We start from the raw sequence: 24,129 nt of genomic DNA on the forward strand, positions 1-24,129 counted from the left end.
GAGTCCTGCAGGTGCAAAGGCCCCAGACAATAGACACAAGAAGTACAATAAAATGTAGTAAATTATAGAAAACTACACAAACACTCCCTTAGGGAAGAGAAGGCCTAAGGCCCAAGGGAAGAACCAAAGGTTCTTTTAGACAAGAAACGGGAAAATTAGGGTCGGGGATAAAGTTCTATGAACTACACTAATCTAAGAAGAATTTAACTTAAAAAGGGGTAAAAGAGTAACTTTTGTATAAAAGCTAACACTCACCAGGAATCGGTATAAGCAACCAACCTCGAAGCTGTAGCGACAAACGAGATCTGAGGTAACTCTTGCCTAGCATTGTGGGATATCGGTGGAACCAACTCTCGAGCTTTTAGAGAACCCATCCAGCAAGAATGAAGGCGAGATAGACAACTTAACATCTGATGGTCAAGGAAACCATATATACAAATGCCGTATATACAGCAAACTTGCTGGCTGACAGATTCAGCGAAAATTTCACCCCTCTGTCCCCCCCCATCAGTAATCAGGACATTCCCAGTACCTGCCTCCTTCCCCTTGTATCTAGGGATCAGGTCATCACTGCTCTCTCAAAGGCAAAAAATACAGCCTCCATGGGACCTGATAACATCCCAGGCTGCATGCTACATGAACTCAGGCAGGAACTTGCAGCACCATTAGGCACCCTATTCAACCAAAGCCTGAGTACCGGTTTTGTCCCAGCTGAGTGGAGGACAGCCACTGTCATCCCTTTACACAAAGGTGGAGCATCAACTAATCCAGGTAATTATAGACCCACAAGCCTAACTAGCCTGATTTGCAAGATCATGGAATGGATTATCATGGACATCAAACAAGGACAATGGCAACCTCCAAACACTCGATCATACACAGTTTGGCTTCGTCAAGGGGAGGTCATGTCTGTTAAATTTGGTCGACTTTTTTGAGACAGTCACCAAAGCCTTGGATGAGGAGAAGACCGTGCACACTGCCTACCTTGACCTAGCCAAAGCCTTCGACACTATTCCCCACTTGGGCTTAATAGATGAACTCTCTCAACTAGGCATCAATCCATATGTTACCAGATGGGTAGCCAACTGGCTCACTGATAAAACCCACCTAGTCAAAGTAGGGGAAGCCACCTCAAGCAGTAGACCCGTATCGAGCGGTGTACTCCAGGGTTTGGTTCTGGGGCCTCTGTTATTTGGGATATACGTTTCTGAGGTACAGGCCAAAACCAGTGGCCTATGGCTGACCAGGTTTGCAAATGACTGCAAGTTGAGAGCGGTCATCAGTTCCCCTAGTGACGTGGACATCCTCCAAGAGGGTCTCACCCAAACAAATGACTGGTGCCAGAAACATGGCCTCAAGCTGAAAATAAAAAAAAAATGCATCATCATCCCCTTTGGGGAGAGAGATGTCCCCATAAATTATCACATTAATAACAGCGTTCTAAGCACGCAGTCGGTCATGAGGGATTTGGGCACCCAGATTGATAGCAGCTTGACTTTTGACCACCATGTTGCTTCCATTGTACAGAAAGCTTTCTACATGGCCCACCTCATAAGTAAGGGGGGATCTCATCCAGGAACAAGGAGGTCATAACATCCCTGTATTCTTTCCTTATAAGGCCAATTATTGAGTACAACGCCCTATTCGGCATGTACCTAACAAAGCACATGCAGCAGCTGGAGAGACCACAGAGGTTCCTCACCAGGAGAATCCAGGGCCTCAAAAATCTACCATACACAGATAGGCTAAAAGCCCTATGCCTTTAACTCTGTTTCATACAGACTCCTCAGAGGTGACCTCTGTCTGGCATTACAAGGCGATCTCAGACCCCGCCTTGATGGGACTTGCTGCATATTCGCAAGTCAAGCTCCACTCGAGTAATCCGCACAAGTGGCCTCAACCTGGTCTGTGACATCAATAGGACTTGCTGGTGGGACAGATTTGTGTCCCAGAGACTCCCCCACCTATGGAATAAACTCCCTCTCCATGTCAAGCAGAGTACCTCTTTACTCCTTTTTAAGCGCAATTTGGATAACTGGATGGGAAATGGAAAATACATCCTTGGGATTCCACCAGTGTCCCTGCTGGACAGGGGCACTGGATGCTGATTTGTCTATGCATGGGCTAAACTCTTGGCTAGGCTTACAAGGGCCCCAGGGCCAATAGCCTAGTAACTCCCTATGATCATATAAACCTTTGTGTACATATAGAATCCCCCTTTTTACTGAATTCAACCTAGAACCCCCACTCAATGTTTTAACACAGCTCCACAGAGTTAGGCGACCAGCCACTGCTCTGGTGTATTCATCTGTGCAATCCAAGGAATCAGTTGCATTCTGTTAACCATAAGTACAATTTTATACTGTATTTTGTACTTTTAAACTGCATTTTTTTCATATTGCTCATTTTTTAAAATTCTTCTTGCTGATTTGTTGCACTTTTTTGTCTGCTGTAGCATAGACTAAATTTAGACCTGCCTAATCTCATTCTGTTTGTTAAACTGACTACTAAAACCAGGCTATTTTTTGTTGGAGGGGGCCTCCCTGCACCCTTCCAGCAGGAGAGTGCAGTTAGGACTCATCTGATTAAAGGTTATTGTCACAGGCCTCAGTTCTGAGCTTTTTTTACTGGTTAAATTGTTTAATTCAGTTTGCTCACTGTTGCTACATAAGCCCAGTGTTTGTGTGGGTTTGCAATTGCTTTAACACAACTCCACAGGTCTGTTGGACTCATCTGGTTACGATTAGTACACCGCTGTGCACCACTGCACACTACCACACAGTGGGGGTAACCACTGGCAGTTAGAGAGACAAACTTCAGCAGATACATTTTCCCTTAGTAGCTGCCCATGATCTGGCCAAGAAGTCCTAATTGTACTTAACTGCTCAGAGAGCACCTCAGCTGTGCTTTTGCCCCTTAATCTCAAAACCACCAAATCGGCAATAGTTTCATACCATTTATAGAATCCCCCACTAGTATAGACCCTTTATAGAGCACCCCATTTAAAGCAGCCAGTTATACCACACTCCTCCATTTTTCTCTCCCAACTGTGAAAACAGGATTTAACCCAGCATTATGGACGGTCAGTTTCCCTCCACTTCTCCTACCAGCCTGATTGGCATAGGTATCCTGAAACAGTGTGGCAACTGCCTCATGTACACTGACAACCCTCTACCCCTAAATCACTCAAGTACAATTTGTGAGAGATGCATCTACAGCAAGTCTAGAATCCTTGCTCTCTCGCGCAAACAAAACACTGAACAGGTTTGTCAGCTCACATATTACACCTCCTACGCAAACCATGCACTCAACAGAAACTATCATAAGAAGAGTTACCCCACTGGAAACCTACCTAAACACCAGAGACCTTCCAAACACAAACATGCTACAACCTAATAAAGCACCTGCAGCTCTCAATACACAAAAACATTGGCACTAGTGTCTCACCAAATAAGCCCCCAAGGTAAACACATCTAAACCAAATTTTTTTGTGACAGTTGACTCCACTGTGAGACGCACAGATATCCTACTCACCAGGCTGGACAAGAAGGTTTCAGTCAGCTGTTTATCAAGTGCCAGGAGCCATCAGATCACACATGCCCTCAAGTCTCTCAAGTACCGTTATGACTCTGTCACAGTTCATGTTGGTGTGAATGACTTGAGACATACCTCAATGGACTATATGAAGAGAGACATGACTGAGCTCTATGAATGTGTGTCCCAGGCAGGTATATCACTAGGCTTGAGCGCCATTCTATCCTCACCTAGGATGATACCAGAATATAAACAAAAAAATGCTTGACTTCAACAATTGACTTAGTTTCTGGTGTCATTCTAAGGGGATCCAGTTCCTGTCAGCCTGGGATGACATGGTTGATATACCAAGCTGCTTTGCCAGAGATGCTCTTCACCTGTCACTTCTAAGCTTTTGGTTACTGGCTAAGGTACCTGCCTCCCCCATAGTGACATTTTTATGCAAGGTCTCAAGAACAAAATTTTCGATGTGAAAATATCACTCACAAATAAATTAAAGGTTAGGCTGCTAAATGATAGGAGTTTAAATCAGAAACTGCACTCTCTGGAAACACTCCTCTCCCTGAAGGATGTTTTTGACTCTGTAGTCACAGAAACATGGTTCAAGGCTACAGACAATACCCTGGCCTTGCAAGGCTACAATGCCTTCCACACTTTCAGACCGCAAAATAAATGTGTGAGAACCAAAAAAGGAGTAGTATCTATCTTCAAAGACAAATACACATCTAGACTGGTTAAACAGGAAAACTCCAAGGAGTTACTCCATGTTCAACTAAGGCCGCCCTTCCAAGTCATCATTAGCTATAGGCTCCCTTCAGTGAACAAAGATATCCACACTATTTGGACCTATGAACGAGGATACCCATGCTATTTGGACCTATTTGAGTCAATCAAATTGCAACCAAACACTACTCATGGATGATTTTAACTATCCCTCCACTGACAGGGAAACTTGTACAAGAACCAACATGCTCGCATAAACGTTCCTGGACTTGCACTAATGCCCTGGAACAAATAGTATGCAACCATACAAGGGTCTCAAATATTTTCGACCTGGTCCTCAACAACATGGGTAACCATTGCACCACTACAAGTATAAGAACCTCACTAGTTAAATATGATCACAATCAGTCACATTGTAGCTATAACACCTGAATGCCTCTTAGGTGAAATAAGGGCTAAAAAATTTCACCAAAGCTAATTACACCTTCCTAAGGGATGGCAAATTTCCAAGCTCCTGTTCCCACAGATGGCACTGACATCTCTACTAAGGTATACAGAAATGCCCTGTACAAACACTTATACAAATGGATTGACACAGCTGACAGGATCAAAACAAGATCCTCAAGAAAAACAAGCCTCCCTGCTGGACATCTAGCATTAATATGTTATACAACAAGAGGATGACGTTGCTGTCTAAGAATAAAAAATAGCTAAAAAGCACAAATCCTTGATGCTCCACACTAGATTGAAGCACTGAAAAAGTACAGTTTTGTACCTACCATAAATGTAGATGTTCGAAGATCCACATTGCTGCAGTCCTTATACTTGGGTAGTCCGCTGTCCTCGGTCGGCCCGAATATCAAAGTATAAGGCTGACGTCGGTCAAGGCGCATTTTACTGACATCAGGACGTCAGGGTACAAATGCGCATGACCGACGTCATATCCTCAGTCTTTTCTTGCCCCAGATGTCAGAAGACCCTAAACATAAAGGTCAAAACCAAAAGACAGCAAACAAACAACCAACCACCCTTGCACTAATTATATGTACAATATATACAATATACACAATATTTACAACCCAACCCACACAACCACCTCTAACTACAGAGTGGAAGGAGGGAGGGTAAATTGGACTGCAGCAATGTGGATCTTCGAACATCTACATTTATGGTAGGTACAAAACTGTATATGTTCTTCATCTCACATTGCTGCAGTCCTTACACTTGGGTAGAATCCCAAAGCAGAGGTAAGGGAGGATGGCCAAACTACAAGGAAGCAGGAGCTGCCAAAATGCCCTGCAAAACAGCAGTGGCAAAACCAGCCCTGGATTTAGAGTAAAGTGGTAGGTGATAATGCCTAGAGAAAGTATGCACTGAACTCCAAGTAGCTGCCTCCAAAATATCCTTGGTTGCCACACCCCTCAGAAAGGCTGTCGAAGTGGCAGTAGCCCTAGTGGAATGAGGCCTAATCCCAGCTGGAATCTCCTTGCCATGATGGGAATAACAGAAAGCAATGCAAAACCCAATCCACTTAGAAATAGTTTGTTTTGACACAGGCTTGCCCTGAAAACCCAAAGCAAAAGAAACAACTGCTGAGACTGCCTGAACCCTTTAGTTCTGTCCAAATAATATCGCAACTGCCTGTGTACATCTAAAGTGTGCAAAATCTTTTCCCCTTTACTTTGGGGGTTTGCATAAAAAGTAGGCAAATGAATAGTTTGGTTTAAAGCCACACTAGAAACCACTTTAGGCATAAAGGAAGGATTAGTACGTAAAGATACCCTATCCTTATGGAAAATCAAGAAAGGCTCAACCGCCATAAGGGCCTGCAATTCAGAAACCCTTCTTGCAGAGGTAATGGCCAACAAAAAAGCAGTCTTCCATGATAAATATTTCAACTCAGAAGTAGCTGCAGGCTCAAAAGGTTGTAGAGTGAGTTTCTCCAACACAAAATTGAGATCCCAAGCAGGAGTAGGAGCTCTTCGTGGGGGTCTTATATTCTTTGCCCCTCTAAGAAATTGCTTGAACAAAGGATGTGAAAACAATGGTGGGTCACAATCATAGTGAGCCAAAATTGCTGCAGCATGAACCTTAATAGAAGAGAAAGACAAACCTTTGTCCAGTAACTCAGTAAGATATTGAAGAGCCACACTCAAATTAGGCTCAGAAACATCAAAATCTTTTGCTGCACTCCAAAATAAAAATCTCTTCCATTTATCTGCGTACACTTTCCTTGTACTAGGCCTTCTAGCTTCCAAAATAACATTCAAAACTTGCTGAGGAAGTGGAGGCCCACTATGGTTCAAAACAGAATATGCCAGGCTGTTAGGTGCAGAGAGTGAAGCTTGACATTGAGCAAATGGCTGTCCTCCTGTGACAACAGGTGTGGAATCGAAGGCAAAGGCCATGGAGGCTTCCGTACTAGACTTCTCAGTAATGGGTACCAGTGCTGTCGAGGCCAATCTGGAGCTATTAAAATCATCCTTGGCTTGTCCTGTCTGACCTTTAGAAGTACCTTTGGGAGGAGAGGCAGAGGTGGAAAGGCATACACATGAAGATTGCTCCAATTGAAAGAAAGAGCATCCACTCTCCAAGCTGTGGGATGAAACCTTTTTGTGCAAAACTTTGGCAGCTGATGGTTTAGTGGAGAAGCGAACAGATCTATGTCTGGAGTTCCCCATGACACTGTCAATTTCTGAAATACATGAGGATCCAATTTCCACTCGTGGGGATCCATAAGTCGTCTGCTCAACACATCTGCTAAGGAGTTCTGTGCTCCTGGCAGAAACCTTGCCTGAAGATTGAGCTGTAAACAGAGCAGTCTCCCATAAAATCATTGCTTGCCTGCATAGAAGATAAGAATGCGTTCCCCCTTGCTTGTTGATGTACCACATGACAGTTGTGTTGTCTGTTAGAATCAACACCTGCCCTGGAAGAAGTAAATCCTTGAAGGCTATTAATGCAAATTGGACTGCTAACATCTCCTTCAGGTTGATATGTAGATGTTGTAGTCTGGCAGGCCACTTGTCTTGTATCCACTTTCCATTTAGATGAGCTCCCCAAGCTTTGTCTGAGGCATCTGTCGTTAAAATCTGACTCGCCTCTGGCCGGGTCACAGAGAGTCCCTTGTTTAGGTGACATTCCTGAGCCCACCACAAAAATTCCTTTTGAATGCAAGGTATTATTTGAATGACAGTGTCCAGATCCTGGCAGTGCTGTGTCCATACATTTTTGAGATACCATTGCAGCTTCCTCATATGCAGTTTGGCATTGGGAAGCACCAGAATACAAGATGCCATGAACCCTAAGGCTTGAAGGACTGTCCTTGCAGTCAGCCCGGACTGATGAGATAGTTGATGGAAGTAAAGGGATAGACTCTTTTGTTTGTCTGGGGTTAGAAAGGCCATCTGGGATGCTGTATTCAGTCTCACACCCAGAAAGCACATGTCCTGAGAGGGTACTAGACTGGACTTTATTTCGTTCACAGAATACCCCAGGCATCTTAGCACTGCTATCACATATTCCAAATGATGAAGAAGCTCTTCCCTTCCTTGAGCCAGAATCAGGCAGTCGTCCAAACAAGGATAGATCTGTATTCCTTTTAGCCTGAAGAAAGCTATCACTGGAGCCAGAACTTTCATGAACACTCTGGGCGCAGTAGATAAGCCAAAGGGCAATGCAGAGAACTGATAGTGAGAAGTCCCAGCTCGAAAACGCAGATACTTCCTGCAACTTAGTCTGATAGGAACATGAAGGTAAGCCTCCTTGAGATCCAAAGTTACCATCCAGTGATCTTTGCCCAGCAGAGGTAAAAGCTGCTGTAACGTCAACATTTTGAACTTGGGAATGTCCAGATAAGTGTTGAGGGCAGATAAATCCAAAATTGGTCTCCACGTGTTCCCCTACTTTGGTACTAGGAACAGGCAAGAATAAAATCCTAGGCCCACTTCTGGCATAGGGACCGGCTGTATGGCCCCTATTTGGAGTAACAGAGAAACTTGCTTGTGAGCCTCTATTCTTTGTTGAGGAGGAACGTCTGGCATACCTTTGAAAGGAGGCAAGGTATGGAAATAAAACCTGTAACCGTGGTGTATGATATCCAATACCCATCTGTCTTGGGTAATTAAACTCCAATTTTCTTTGAAAAGTACCAACCTTCCTCCCAAAGGTGCTGCCAGACGAGAAGGCTCTGGCAGCTGAAAAGGTAGGTCATTGGGTCTGTTTACGAAAGGACTGACCCCTGCCCTCACCCGAAGACTGTGCAGGAGAACTCCCTGTTCTAGGCCTGAAAGAGCCCTGAGCTCTGCCCCTACCACGTCTAGATCTACCCCTAGACTGGGAATCATAAGAAGGATACGTCCACCCCTTAGTAGGCCAATTTCTACTAAACTTTGGAGGCTGGACCTGCAAAAAATCTTCTGCATAGACTTAGCCTTGTCTTCCATTTTCTTTAAAACTGCCTCAACAGGAGAACCAAACAACACGTCAGATTGTAAAGGAGCATCTAAAATCCTTGTTTTAACATGTTCAGATAAATTTTGATCTCTCAGCCAGGCGTGCCTGCGAAGAACTGACCCAGTGGCAGCCACCCTAGACGAGGCCTGTACAGCATCAAAACCACATTGCAAAGAATGCTTACCCACCTGTTCAGAAACATGTACTAAATCTTGCAACTCTTTACAATCAATACCTTCTGCCAGAGCATCAACCTTAGACTTCAATTGTGAAAGGAGATAGTTTTGGTATTTCAACATGTGAAACTGGCAATTCAAAGCCCTCATAGCAAGAGTGGAGGAAGTATAAACTTTCTTTCCCCATCTATCCAAGGCCCTGGCCTCTGTCTGCAGGAACCGGATTCTTAACAACAGAAGCCTTAACACCTTTAGGCCCCTGGCTAACAGTTTCTGGGTCTGCCCTAGGACTCTTAAAAAGATACTTATGAGCTTCAGGCACCCTGTAATACCTATCCGGTTTAACAGGAGCAGGAGGCAAAGAATCAGGATTAAGAGAAGCCTCTGTAAAAACATCTTCCACTACATCCAAAACAGGAGGTATAGCCAAAGGCCTATGCTGGGGTAAAAACAAAAATTCCCTAAGCCTTTTCCTGGAATCAGAGAAGTCCTGGCCTTCCCACTTAAAATGCTCCCTCATGGAATGAAGAGTTTCTGAAAAAGAAAAATCCTCAGGAGGAGAAGCAGAAGGAGTAGAATCATCCACATCAGAATCAGAATAAGGAGAGTACTCCTGCAAGTCTTCAGCCGAAGACTCCGACACATCTGAAGCCTGCTCAAAACTCCCTAGCTCAGGCTCCACCCTAGGTCTCTTATCAGGAGGGGGCATAGAACCCCTAATCAAAGTAATCAAATCTTCTGCCATTTTAAGCATATGCTTCTTGGGCACAGTTCCTGAAGAGCTAGGGGTAACACCAACTGAAGCTAAACCTGGCCTGCCCTTGGGAGAAGCCTTGGAAACAGAAGGAGAGGGCCTAACCACCCTAGGCAGGGAGGAGAGTATAGTAACCTGAGAAGCCCCATCAGCCTGGCCTGCCTCCTGAGAGGCCACATCCTGCAATAACAAAGTCTCTCCCTGGGATCCCAAAGAAACCTCCGGTGGAACCACCGGCTCCACCAACACCTCTAAAGAACCAGCGTCCGGTACTGACGGTTCCTCCAGCCTGGGTTTAACTGCTTTGTCCTTGCGCTTCTTCGAAGAAGCGGGCGTCGGAGCATCCGACGGCATTTTATAATTGCACCGCTTCCCGAAGACTAACCTGGCACAATCTAATCTTCTCTTAATAGTGCGCTTATTGAATCTAGCACAAGAGCGACACCCAACAACGTCGTGCTCAGGCCCTAAACAAGGAATACACAAAGTATGGTAATCTCTATGCGGTATCGGTTTCCCACAAGAAATACAATTATTCACTTTTTCTGACATCCGGTAAACCACTGAGGCAAGAAAAAACTAAAATATTCCCAACGGGTACTTAGCCAACTTTGACTCGGTCTGAAACTCCGAAATCGAACAATTTCAGAACGCCAACCGGCACTTGCAACGCTGCTTCTGCATCGGACCATGCGGCAAAAAAGACTGAGGATATGACGTCGGTCATGCGCATTTGTACCCTGACGTCCTGATGTCAGTAAAATGCGCCTTGACCGACGTCAGCCTTATACTTTGATATTCGGGCCGACCGAGGACAGCGGACTACCCAAGTGTAAGGACTGCAGCAATGTGAGATGAAGAACATCATAAAGTGCTTAAATTATAAATACTTTAATTATCTTAAGTGTACAAAACAATGAAATCCACTTTTCGTCAAGGCAGAAAGCTTAACTTCTTCAGAGACCATTCAGTAAAATATTAAAAACAGGTGACTAATATACACCATTATACCTGTCAAATGGTAATCAAATTAAATTAAAATTTAAAGGTGAACAATATCTTACAAACAATTTTACAAACAATTTTAGCAAAACTCTAAATAAATGGTTCACTTCAAAAGAATATATATAGAAAAATGTATTGTATATGAACATGCCAGAAAAATTATTTACAAGTAATGTATATGTATGTTAGTTAGATCGACATTAACATTATTTTGTTGTGGGATGTTTTAATGAATTTAATAGTTTTTTTGCTTACATTTTTTATATTTTTTATCTTCATCTTATATAAATATATATTACTCTCAAATACCTTGTCATATACACATTTTAGTTGTATAAGTGCTTTATTAATATATTTATACAGTTGTATTATTGAATCTTATTGTACATATAATGTAATTATATACAGAATTGTGGTTTTATATATTTTTATACCATTACGACTGATAGCAGGGTGGTTATTAATTATAATTATTATAATACACACTTTCAATATATTGACTGTTCAATATATACACTTGCATTCGTGCAAGTGTATAGTTGTGTTTATAACTATTCCTTACATTTAACAAAGTCCAATGATTAGCCAGCAGCGTAATAGTAAAAAACCTTCTTTATTCCACAAGTAACAGAAAACGAAATGAGCGCTTTCGCGTATGTATCATACGCTTCATCAGAAATCTGATGAAGCGTATGATACTCTGTAGCCATTTCGTTTTCTGTTACTTGTGGAATAAAGAAGGTTTTTTACTATTACGCTGCTGGCTAATCATTGGACTTTGTTGAATGTAAGTTGCCATTCCGTTCTGGTTCTACTTGTGTTTTTTTGCTACTATTTTCGTGGATTGTGACAAGAGTTCCAGTACGAGGTGAACAGTGTTTTTGACTAGTATTCCTTACATTTCATTTTTTTTCACCTTTTATTTTTAATTTTATTTTTTGTTGTCATAGATATATTTTATACGTTTGAAAATGAACATACATATACATTACTTGTAAATAATTTTTCTTGCATGTTCATATAAATTACATTTTTCTATATATATTCTTTTGAAGTGAACCATTTATTTAGAGTTTTGCTAAAGTTGTTTGTAAAACTGTTTGTAAGATATTGTTCACCTTTAAATTTTAATTTTAATTTAATTTGATTACCATGTGACAGGTATAATGGTGTATATTAGCCACCTGTTTTTAATATTTTACTGAATGGTCTCTGAAGAAGTTACGCTATCTGCCTTGACGAAAAGTGGATTTCATTTTTTGTACACTTAAGATAATTGAAGCATTTATAATTTAAGCACTTTGTTTTCAGTGCTTCGATCTAGTGTGGCGCATCAAGGATTTGTGCTTTTTGGCGTTTTTGGTTTATCCGTGCTTTACTAGTTAGTTTCCGAATAAAAAATAGTTCCCAGAACTGGAAGAATGCCCTCCTCTGCTTGAACAAACACAACTTGCAAAATCCCCTAAGAGCAAAACAAAATTAAGCAACCATAGCTAAGGATAGCCATAAGGCATTCTTCAGCTATATCCGTAACCTAAAAGGAAGAACCCAGACGTGTGCTGAACTAGTTGCGGAGGGCATCACAAACACGATCCTGCAAAAATAGCTGAGCTATTAGCTGACAGGTTTGGTGAAAATTTTACCCTCCTGTCCCCTCCAAACATTCCACAAAGCATTCTTTCTCCATCTCCCCCACCTTGCATCTCCAAAGAGCAAGTCATTAATGCTCTTTCCAAGGCCAAAGGCATGGCTTCTATGGGACCAGATGGCATCCCAGGTTGCATTTTAAATGGTCTAAAACATGAGTTATCAAACCATTAGGTACTCTCTTCAACCACAGCCTGAATACTGGTTTGTCCCTGCTAAATGGAAAACAGAAACCATCTCCCTTCATAAAGAGGGTACACAAACAGATTCTGGGAACTACAGACCCATAAGCTTAACCAGCCTTATCCGTAAGGCCATAGAACGAACCATCATGGACCTTATAAATAAGGATATAGGTGATCTCTAAACCCTTGATGAGAAGCAGCTTGGTTTTGTCAAAGGCAGGTCATGCATGTTAAACCTGGAGGACGTCGTAGAAAACGTCACCAGAACCACAAAGGCAAATCTGTGCATACAGCCTACCCTGTGTTAGCTAAGGTCTTTGACACAATCCCACACTTTGGGCAACATTGATAAACTCTTCCAGTTGAATATCAACCCTTATGTCGTCAGCTGGGTTGCTAACTGGCTCACCAAGAGATCACACTCAGAAAAAGTTGAGGACTTTACCTCAATCAGCCGACCTGTCAACAGAGAGGTTCCACAGGGATTACTGGGCCTCATATTGTTTGGAATATACTTCTCAGAAATTCAGGCCAAAACAGAGGGGCTGTGGCTGACTAAGTTTACTGATGACTGCAAATTAGGGAAAATCACTGAATCCCCAAACGATGTCAATATACTTCAAGAGGGACTTGCACAAAACAATGACTGGTGCCAAAGCCATGGACTCAAACTCAATGCAAAAAAGTGCATCACCTTCAGTAAAAATATCCCTGCAGACTAACATATAAATAATAATACCCTAAGTAACAACTCGGTATTGAGAGACTCTGGAACGCAACTTGACTGTAGCCTAAACTTTGACCACCATGTGTCTACTGTGGTAAGGAAGGCATTTTATGACTCGTACCTCATTAGCAAAAACATTGCCTCAAGAGTGAGAGAGGTCACAACACCCCTGTACTTGACCCTCATCAGGCCAAAAATCAAGTATAATGCTCCCTTTAGTATGCACCTTACAAGGCAACTGCAGCAAATTGAAACCTCAGAGATTTCTAACCAATAAAATTCCGGGTCTCCAGTACATGTCCTACACTGACAGACTGAAGTCACTGTACTCAGTAGCGTACAGACTACTTACAGGAGACTTGTGCCTGGTCTACATAGCAATGTCAGATCCAAACCTAATGGAAATGCTGCACATCCGCAAGTCAAATGGGACGAGGATCACCCACTCCAAGGACCTTAACCTGGCCTGCGACATAAATAGGACCTGCGGAAAGACATATGTATCTCAGAGGTTGCCACTCCTCAGGAATAGGCTACAAGTTCACCTCAAACAAAGCCCCTCTATGACCTTGTTTACGCATAGCCTGAATAACTGTATGGGAAACCGTAAATTCCTGCTGCGGTTTTCACCTATGACCCTCCTAGATATTGGCAGTCATTGCTGACTAAGATCTCGAGTTTAGACAAGATGCTTTATATATTGGGTTTCTATAGTTTTTTTTTTTTTTTTTTTTTTTTTTTTTTTTTTTTTTTAACTGAGAACACATGGCTAGGCTTATAAAGATCTTTGGGTCAATAGCCCAGTAACTACCTATGAACCTATAAAAGAAAAATAATTTTATACATTTCTTTTTCTAAAGCCAAAGGCCACACTAAAAATACCTGCTAAATAAGCAATTTTTGCTAGTAAGACAAGAGTTAACTAAATACACCTTTTCAAAAAAGACATTCTAAAGGACTTACACAATAAACAAATGTTTCTCATTTCCTCTGATTTTGTGTCCATATTGTTTCTATAATAATTTGCTTTTCAAATCATATTCCAAGAATTTTTATTTTTGTCATATTAAATCTAATCCCTCCAATCATCCTCTCAGACATTAATTCTTGACACTTTTATTTATCAAGAAATCTAAGAAGCAAAGTGTTGAAAGATGGGGTGTCCGAGTTAACTATGCTGGGCTGAAAAAAAGATGCATATTCAGCTTTAGAATGTTATAAAAGAAGAAAGGACCTTTCACTGAATTGTCTTTAAAAATAGTCTACCTAAGATATAGCTGTTGGGGGAATCCATGCCATGCCATGAAGAGGCACTTCAAAAGGACTAAATTATGATACCTCCCCTTTTGTACAAGTACTGGTTCTAACATTTCTGAAGAGTTTGGAAAAAAAAAAGGAAGTCATTCCCACTCTAGAGTTTATTTAGCCTACTGTCCTCTCCAAAGTGGAATCAAGCTGGGCAAACAGCTAGGCAATCAAGATCAGTTACTCCTACCACTGTAATAAAAACAAGGTACTCTGTTACCCCTTAGTTTTAGCAAAAAGTGAAGATTACGCTAGTGCCCCTTGATCCTGTCATCACAAACTTAACAAGTAAAGGTGAATGGTCTCAAATTGTGAGCAGAAGACAGTGAAAGAGCCTGGACTAGTACACGACCCATTTACTTCCTGTCTGGCATTAGCCTGAGGAGCTCAACTATGCATGAAGAAATGCATCATTACCTTACAGTGTTGTAGACAGGATCTCATCCACCTTGGATTCTACAGCTTGGAAAGATCCTTGAGGGCATAGAGAAGGCTCTTAGTGAACAGGTCCTGTGGCCATGCGACTATACCCCTTCTATTCTATGAGAAATGAATCTGCGCACATTATAGAGCTGGCAGCTACTGCAAACAGTCTCTCTGCTCAACGGCAAGGGAAGAATACACCGAAAATGGTACCATATGAGGTCTGGCCCAGGCCTGGCAGTGGCATCAGCCTAAACACCTTAATGGTTCTTTCTCCCACATCTTTTCAGTCACCTCTCACCATAGTCTGAAAATGCTTTTAAAATTCAGCTTCCAGAGATGAAGAGTCCTAAGCTCTGGGATTGGATTTGCAAAACTGCATGCAAGGACACACCATCCCTGTTGGTGAGATCACCTCCTGGATTGCAGTCTGAACTTTGACATAAGCCCAAGGGACTTGGACCTGCCTCAAAAATGCCTTAAAATAACCACTATTTAGCAACAGAATAGATGCACCTGTCACCCCATAAACATTTCACTTAAGAGTCAGTGTTAGAGGGGAAACAATATTTCTAATAAACTATTAAACCTGCCTAAGTGGTACAGAGGGTTGAAGCTGTGACCAAGTCTCAGACGAGTCTTTGAACATCAGAGCAGGTGCAGGAAGACATGAGAAGGGGAAGGTGGGAGTAAGCAACTTATACCAACTCGCTCATTCTATAAGGAGGGATATGTCTTTTGACTGGTTGACTGCTCACATGTAAATACAAGCTTGCACAACGCTAAAGGCTGATGATTATTGGGACATGAGCCTGGTGATCCCGAGCTGGTGACAGCAGCCATCAAACAACATGTGGGAAAAATAATATATGGTGAGGTCACAGGATACCCTCATGGTAAAGATGGCGCTCATGTAAGCCAACTGAAGGTGGGGGTAAGGGTCATGAACACCCTCACCTGCTGAGATGCTAGTGAGCACAAATGACCTTAATGGATGCCTGGATGAAAGCTCTCATCTTCACTGGGAGATGCCCAGGACAGGGGAGTAAATACACTCGACTAAAAGGGGTAGGGCTTGATGGTCATCATGCAAGGATATGAGAGGCATACATAAAAAACACCCTCAAAAAACAAGAACAGAATGACATATTTCTAGATGGGAAATATAACCAGATGCAATCAATCAGATGTTATGGCAGCCATGGTGGACCCAAAGACCCAGGAAAAATTCTGACCTGGTTTCATGTCTTTTTTAACCTTTAGCAATTAAAAGTGCCTTCCTGGGTTCTTCTGACTGGCCTATGTGCACTCTTGATGGCCCTCTCCATCCATGCCACACCTAAACCTCTATTCCACCAGCTGTGGGCCACTGGACGAAGCACAGTGACGTACCTCAGCTGTCCAAATTGTGCCTGACATAAGAAAAATGAGAACTCTTGTAGTGTTCCAGTAATTGAGATTGACAATGTTATAAAAGCAGAAACGTTTAAAAGAACATGTTTTAAGCATCAAAAAATGTTACCTTCCAAATGATGCATCCTAAGAGGAGTTCTAAGCTACATTACTGTCTAAAAGGAACTGGGAACTTCTGAGATAAAACATAACACAACCACCAATACACAGAAATTGTTGGGAACTTTGGGGACTTGCAAACCCCTAAGAGAGGAAGCTGAGGGGGGAACAAGCGACTCATATGACATCTGAGAGATGCAGCCAGATGTCTAGCCAATGTTGAGGTCCCTGAGAAGTAAGAGCTAATATTTGGTCTGGGTCAAAATTTTTAAATTTCAATCTTCAATAAAGTGTCTGAAGAAATGCCATAATAATACATCTACCAATTTCTATTATTCTATGAAACCACGTATTTACAAATGTATGTGATACCAGTGCCAGCTTTTGCCAAGTTACTTCATAAAACAAAACTTACTGTAATTGCCTCTATAGTAGTAGAGTTTCTGGTTGTCTAGGTGAACGATATCTGTACACACATCATCCAGGAAACTCTGGTCATGAGACACAATCAGCAGAGTTTTTTTCCAACCTTGCAAATAGCTGAGGAGACAAAAGAGAGAGAGAAACATTAACAGCTGAACTTAAAAATAGCTCCATACAGAATATATAATCTACAACAGGAAAGTTTACTCTCTTTTCTGTCTTGATTCTTGCCCAACATCTAAACATCACCCTGCACAAGATACACTGACCCCCATCTGCTTACACACTACCTCAAGGGCAGCCTGCTGAGTAAATGGAGACTGAAGAGTAGATGGTGTCAAACATCACACTAAATTACTCTCATTCACCACCTGTCTTGGGTAGGGGACATCTATAAAACCCCCAGTGTAATGTATGTAAACACATTCCTGCAACAGCATATCACAATTTAACCTGCCCTGGGGCCCAGTTTTTTTCACGCATGGTCTGCAACCCCCCTTTCCCCAGCCCACACATGCCCCTCTGGCTGGGAATGCTGCCATTGTGCCTATTCCCCTTTGTCCCCCATGTCCCCCATGTCAGAAGCATGGAGCCACAAAAACGCAAGACAATCTCCTGTTTATTTCTTCTTGAACTGCAAAGTCCAGTATGTGGACTGGTTCTTGTTCGAGAACTCCCATCCAGCAATGCACAAAACGCTTCTACCGTGTTATTAAACAAGTGAACATTAATCATATGCAGAACTACTTCAGCCAATGAAGATTTATTCTCAATTAAATTTAACAGGCGGGGAAAATAAAGTTGAGAGAGAACTCATGATGACGAACTGCACTCCTGTTTATTTTCAACTCAGCCATGCTACCGTCCCTAGATTTCTTAGCAAATTTTCCAGCCTTTCCAAACTGCATTCTACAATATGTACCCATTACATGGGCAGAACAAACAAGATGTAGGCTGCAGGGAAAAGTTCTCTTCAATTTTTTGAACCCTATGTATTGACTCAACATCAGTTTCATATCATGATACAAAAAAAAAAAATGGATCACACCGGTCAAATGTAATAGTGTGCACAAGATATAAACTTGTGCTGTCACCAAAGTCATAAGGAAAATAAAGTATTTTAAAGACGACTATTATGCATTTATGTTACTCTGTAGGGGGACACCTCCCGTATTTAACAGTTGATAAAAGACAAGATGACATACACACTTCCATACATAAAATATCCACTTGTACTTTTAGATTTTCAAACTGGTCTACAAAGACCGCACTAAACTTCAGCAGCAAAACGACAACTTTTCAATTACAAGAAAAGAGCACAGGGGCAACTTAATTAAGGAATTATCAAAATACAAAAATAAGTATAAGGAAGGAAGACATTAAACCAAAAAAGCAGGAATTAAGTCAATCAAATCAGATACATTCTGAATGTTATCAGTATCCCTACTAAACAACTTTCTTTGAAGACTTCATAATTGGCTACTTTCCCTCACTGATTAAAAATGCCATACTTCAAACTAAAACTTATTTTGGTAAGCAAAATTTCATATCTGGTTACACAGAAGTGCTCACACAAATGCAGATTATGATGCAATATAAAAGCCTGAGGCCAGCAATTTGCTCCATATAACCAACAGGCATTTTCCTGCAAATCGTGAACATGTCACAACAGCTGATAGGTACCACCTATCCTCAAGGGATGGTATCTTGACCCTTCATGAAGGATCTTTAAGCAGGTGAAACAGTAGCAAAAACATAACATGTTAAATCAAAGTTGAAGGACATTCCCAGATTGATCCTTAGGTGAGCAGAATTGCACACTTTACGGCAAAACACTAAGGACCATGAAGCTGTGGAACAAATGGATGCAAATGAGACAATGAAAGAAGTGGAATAGGCCTCTCCTCTAGTGGTGTGGGTGCTGGAGTATTAAATAGTGGGTAGTCAGCTGACTAAACATGACAGGTGGTAACCATTTGAAATGTATCTTTTCTTTGTGAATGGTCACAGTTCTCTGCAGACAAAGGTCTGATACTCAGATATGCACTTTGCAAAGGTTCTAGCTACCATGAAAACCATATTCTAAGGAGAGAAAAAAAAGTGCCATGAAGCTAGTGAGCTGAATTGGTGAATAAAAAAACCTATACCTATCATGCAATTCTAGCATCAAGAGCAAGAAATCTCCAGAGGGAAACAAAGTCGCACTCCTTTCAGGAACTGCTTGATTAGCCAGTGCCGGATTGCAATTCTGATCTCCACAAGGTTAAGATGTTTCAAAATAGCTGACACATATACATCATGATTGTAGAAGAAAAAAAAAAAAGACAATTTGCATATATGACAGACATTACTTACAAATTAAAAGATCAAGGCAATATGGGTACTTCTCTACTCAAAATAAGTACAAGAGTAAACATAATTCAGAAGCAGATGTTCTTGTAGGATTGCAGTTACAATAACCTCCAACCACATGAAACAAGACAGTCCTGCATCAAAATGGTCAGAAAGGTATTGTAATATCATACACAACAGCTGAACCTGGGTCTTGTCTAATTATTTGGCATCATTTAGTCTCCCAACCTTCTCATTATTTTTAGTACAACCTCAACAAAATGGTGAATAAAGGCAACAAGGCCATATCATCCACACTGTCAGCCTAAATGTGGACAAGTTCAGGTGTTCCAAAAGGTCCTCTGAGCAAGATGAAGAGGTCCACTTGCTAAGACAGCTAATGGTTCCTTCCTTACCATGTCCATGAGAAAGGAGAACCAGTCCAAGCTCAGCCAAATAGTAGAGTCACAACAGCATTCGCGGCTTCTGTAACACCCGTGCACTTGTCCAACAATCAAGGAGCCTTAGTCCTTACCACTAACACCAGTGAGGGGTGTCCATATATGGAAAAGATAAATACACACACAGTAAAGTACAATTTCCCTTGAATGCACAGAGATCAGTCAGTCTGGGGCTGGTCTCTCCCTTTCTCTCCAGATCCCCAATAAGACACACCACTGGCACAGCTACAGGGTCCAGATCTCAGCCTAGTGGGCATGCTACAGCCTCCAGCACCCTCTCTGTCCAACCAGTGCTTCGTGTCCCTGCCCAGGTAGCTGATACACACTGAGATAACAGTTATATAAACCACACAGACACACCTGGGGAAGGCTGGCACAGGTTCTCCAGCTGTGCACCTTTTACCCAGATTATATGGTAGAAATCACTGTCACCACCCACTAATATTTATCAGCTACCAAAAGGCCCTTATGAAAGGTGTCCAATTATACTGTGCATTATTATCCAAATGGTAAGTGTAACTGAACAGTCAAGGTTTATACGGAGTGACTTGGACAGTATCACTATATACATGCAATGTACTCAAGAGCTTAAATTATCTCTACACAACAGCCGCAGTTGAAAGGTTTAAAAATATTTAATAAAAAATAAACACAAGACAATACTTCTTGCTACACAGTGCTAGTCAAGACTTCAGAGATCACAGAGAAATACTTAAAATAATACAGTAGAAAAGTTCTGACATCAATACAGAAAAAAATGAATCTAATCTTCCTTGTTCCTAGCTATATCCATGAGAAAACACAGTTCTAAAATAAACTTACATAGAGAGCAAGACAGTCGTGGTGATGTTGGATGCTCTCAAGACAAATGCTAAAATGCCCTCATTCTTTCTGTCCTTCAATTGATAAGTGTACCACTGATTCATTTCAGATTACATAATTTCTTGCTGGTTCTCAGGCTAACAGAAACTTAGAGGTTAATAGCCCTTTTGATCTTGCAGCTGGTCAGGAAGCCAGAGCAATAAAATAAATTATACATGAAAATTCTAGCCATTAACCCTGGCCTCAAAACAATAGGCAAACTGCCTCTCTCTAGACATCTCTGTTCTGAGGTTTAGATCAAAGAATTTCACAATGCTTGACTTATCAGCTTTCTTACAGCAGAGCGTACTGTTACATTTTTTCAGTTCAACATCCAATACAGTCTTTTCACATTTAAGAGAACAAGCCCGTGGCTTACATTAATATTTACAAATGACAGAATTATCTACAAAATTTTATCTGGCTAAGCTGGCAGCCTTCACCTATCTTTACAGTTTCCACTCTTGCCTTCTGAATCACAGTGGGAAGCAGAGAAATAGTACAACATGCAATACAAAGACTGGACTTACCAGTTAGAGGAAGGTCTCTACTGCCCAATCCTCGTTATGTGCTGCTCTGGAGCAGAAAGCCTGTTGCTTGGAAAAGCAAAGAGGTGTATTTCTGGTACACCTCGCCAACTAATAAGGTTTAGAAAGATGGCCCTTTCTACACTACATACATGGGGATCCAAAGAGGTCTTCTTGATTTAGATAAGCTCAAACAGGTGCAAAAACAAACTATAACAAAGACCACTTGTAGCAGCACCTGTAGAAACACCACCAACTTAATGAAAAATCAAATGTATTAAGATAAAATGAGTGTGTTTTCAGTCCTCAGTTTTGGGACTTCATCAGAGCTAAGTAAAAATACTCCAAAAAATTTACACTGATAAAATCACATGACCAGCATATTTAATAAACGTTAATAAATTAAATTAATTAACATAACACTCAAGAATTGTTTAACTTAAGAACAGGATTTAAAGAACAAGCATCATTCAGACCAGTGTAATTCATTGCATTCAATTTTAGCTGCTACTTAAGCTCACAAATTTAAATGTTCTTCAAGCTGATGCTACTCTGCAAGTCTTTATCTACCTGTTTGATAATCATAATCCCAAACTTATGTGCACCAGAAGAGAACAGTTGTGTACACTTACCATAAATGTAGATGTTAGAGTGTATTCACTGTTGCAGTCATTACATTTGGGTTATCTGCTTGCAGTAGCCCTCAGTCAGCCTGATTAACGAAGTCTTGGGTCCTGCATCAGTTGATGTCCCTTCTTCCATGACGTCAGGTCGCCAGGAGTATAAAACATTCAGCAGACACCATTACATCAGTTTTTCTTGACACAGATGTCAGGTGCCCCCCTAATGGGAATAATTAAATCTATAAATACAAGGATATACCTCCAACAGAAAAGCAAACACACCAAAAAGCTTTTAGAGCATAGTAAGTGAGAGTAGAGGTATAGCCAAATGAAAAAAAGGGGGCTGGAGGGAGGGTAACCAGGACTGCAACAGTGAATACACTTGAACATCTACATTTATGGTAAGTGTACACAACTGTACTATGATGTCCTTCAAGGATGCATCTGCAGTCCTAACAAATGGGTTGTCCTGGCCTCAGGCAGCCCTTCGGTTGGCCGGATTCCAAAGTCTGGGTCTGGCCTCGGCTGATGTCGCACTTCACCCGACATCATAGCTGCAGTTCAGCGGGTATAAAGGCATCAGCCGACGCCATTTTCCCCAGTCTTTCTTGCCGCGTGGCGCCCGAAGCAGAAGCTGTTCGCAAGTGCCGGTCGGTTAGAACCAGAGATTGCTACTACCGAAGACTTCTAAAAAGCTAAGTACCCCGTTGGGGACTCTTTCTTGCCTCAGCCGATGTCAGAAAAAGTGAATAACTGTTTAACTTGTGGGAAACAAATACCTCAAAGATTTCCACTCTTACTGCCTACCTTGTTTAGGCCCAGACCACGACGTAGCAGCTTGTCTAGCCTGTGCTTCCTTCAACCGACGAACACTTAGACGTCGGTCGGAGTTTGCAGAGGAGTTTTTCGGCTCCGCTTTTGCTTATATCATGCCGTCGGAGACTCCGACTTCACATTTAGCTAAAAAGTGCAAGGAAAAGGACCGACACTCACGGTCCGCGGTTTCGGCCGAAACCACGGTTAAGCCAACCGCGAGTGTCTCTGTTTCGGCCGAAGCCGAGTCCACGGTTCTTCCTTCAGCCGAAAGCATGCCTCCTTCTACCGAGGCCTCTTCCAGCATGGCTGAATCTGCTACTGAAAATCCTCCTGCTCTTACAGTTTCTCAGGATTTATCAGATACTATCCCCTTAGATGTATCTACTCCTGCACGTGGAGCTGCTAGGCCCCCTGCATCCATGTCAATTAAGGCTTTTGCCAAGGCTAAAGCAGCTAAATCTTCAAATGCCGTGCCTGCTAAAGCCCCCTCTCACAGGCCTAGCTCTAGTACTCAAATGCTTAGTCTAGCAGAGGATCTCATTTCTTTGATCAGGGGAACCCAGTCTCACCCTGACAGGGCCTCTCACCCACCTCCAGAGAAGAGGCTTAGAGCAGAGCCCCCTGAGCCAGTTTCTTCAGATTATTCCTCTGATGATTCAGAAAATACAATTCCTCCAGAGGGCCCTTATTCTCCATATGAGGACTCTGATGCAGAGGATTCCATACCTTCTGCCTCTCCTCCTGAGGAATTTTCTTTTGGGGAAACCTTGCATGCTATGAGGGAACAATTTCAATGGCAGGGCCAGGATTTTTCAGACTCTAGGAAAAGGCTTAGGACCTTTTTACATTTACCACAGCATAGACCTTTAGCTATTCCTCCAGTACTTACAGTTGTGGATGATGCATTTAATGATGCTTGTACTGCCCCTGACTCACTACCTCCGGCCCCTGCTAAGCCCGACAGATACTACAGGGTTCCGGACACACATTATCATTTGTATAAGGCTCCTATTGCAGATCCTGAAACTATTTCACAGGGCCCCAAAGCTGTAGCAGCTGCCTCTGCCAAAAAAACCCTCCCCTCTGAAAGAGAATCTAGGGCATTGGAGAGATGGGGTAAAAAAGTTTATACTTCTGCTACTCTTTCGGCTAGGGCCTTAAACTGTCAATTCCACATGATTCAGTATCAGGAATTTCTGTTAGCTCAGCTCACTAAAAAACTGTCCTCGCCTGAACCTTTAGACCGTAAGTCCCTTCAGGATTTGGTGCACAACACTCAGCAGGTCAGTAATCATTCCTTAAAATGCGGCTATGATGCACTGGAGGCTTCCTTTAGATCAGCTATGACTGGTACAGTGATCAGAAGGCATGCATGGTTAAAAGAGCAATCCTTACCAGACCATGTAAAGTCAAAGCTTCTGGATGCTCCCATGGAAAAGCACAGTTTGTTTGGTTCCCCTGCACAGCAAGTGTTGAAGAAGGTGGAAGAAAAAGCTAAATCTGTCCAGACAGTCAAGGATTTCTTACAGGTCCAGCCTCCGAGGTTTAGTAGGAACTGGCCTTCCAAGAATTGGTCCTTTCCAGACACCACCAGAGCACAGAGAAGCAGAAATAGATGCCCTAGAGGCAGAGGGCAATCCA

At 42.1% G+C, this 24,129-nt stretch overlaps 1 protein-coding gene across 1 annotated transcript in view; it reads right to left on the reverse strand.

The window, feature by feature from the left end:
* Nucleotides 1–24,129, reverse strand: part of ABCF1 (ATP binding cassette subfamily F member 1) — a 1,329,408-nt gene that overhangs the window by 833,921 nt on the left and 471,358 nt on the right. The window contains exon 9 of the mRNA XM_044082281.1: nucleotides 16,862–16,986. Within this exon, the coding sequence (XP_043938216.1) occupies nucleotides 16,862–16,986 (125 nt within the window). The remainder of the gene's footprint in view (nucleotides 1–16,861; nucleotides 16,987–24,129) is intronic.

This window comes from Protopterus annectens, chromosome 9.part0 (assembly GCF_019279795.1).
Source record: "Protopterus annectens isolate FY-2018-M chromosome 9.part0, PAN1.0, whole genome shotgun sequence".
In the NCBI taxonomy this organism is placed as follows: Eukaryota; Metazoa; Chordata; order Ceratodontiformes; family Protopteridae; genus Protopterus; species Protopterus annectens.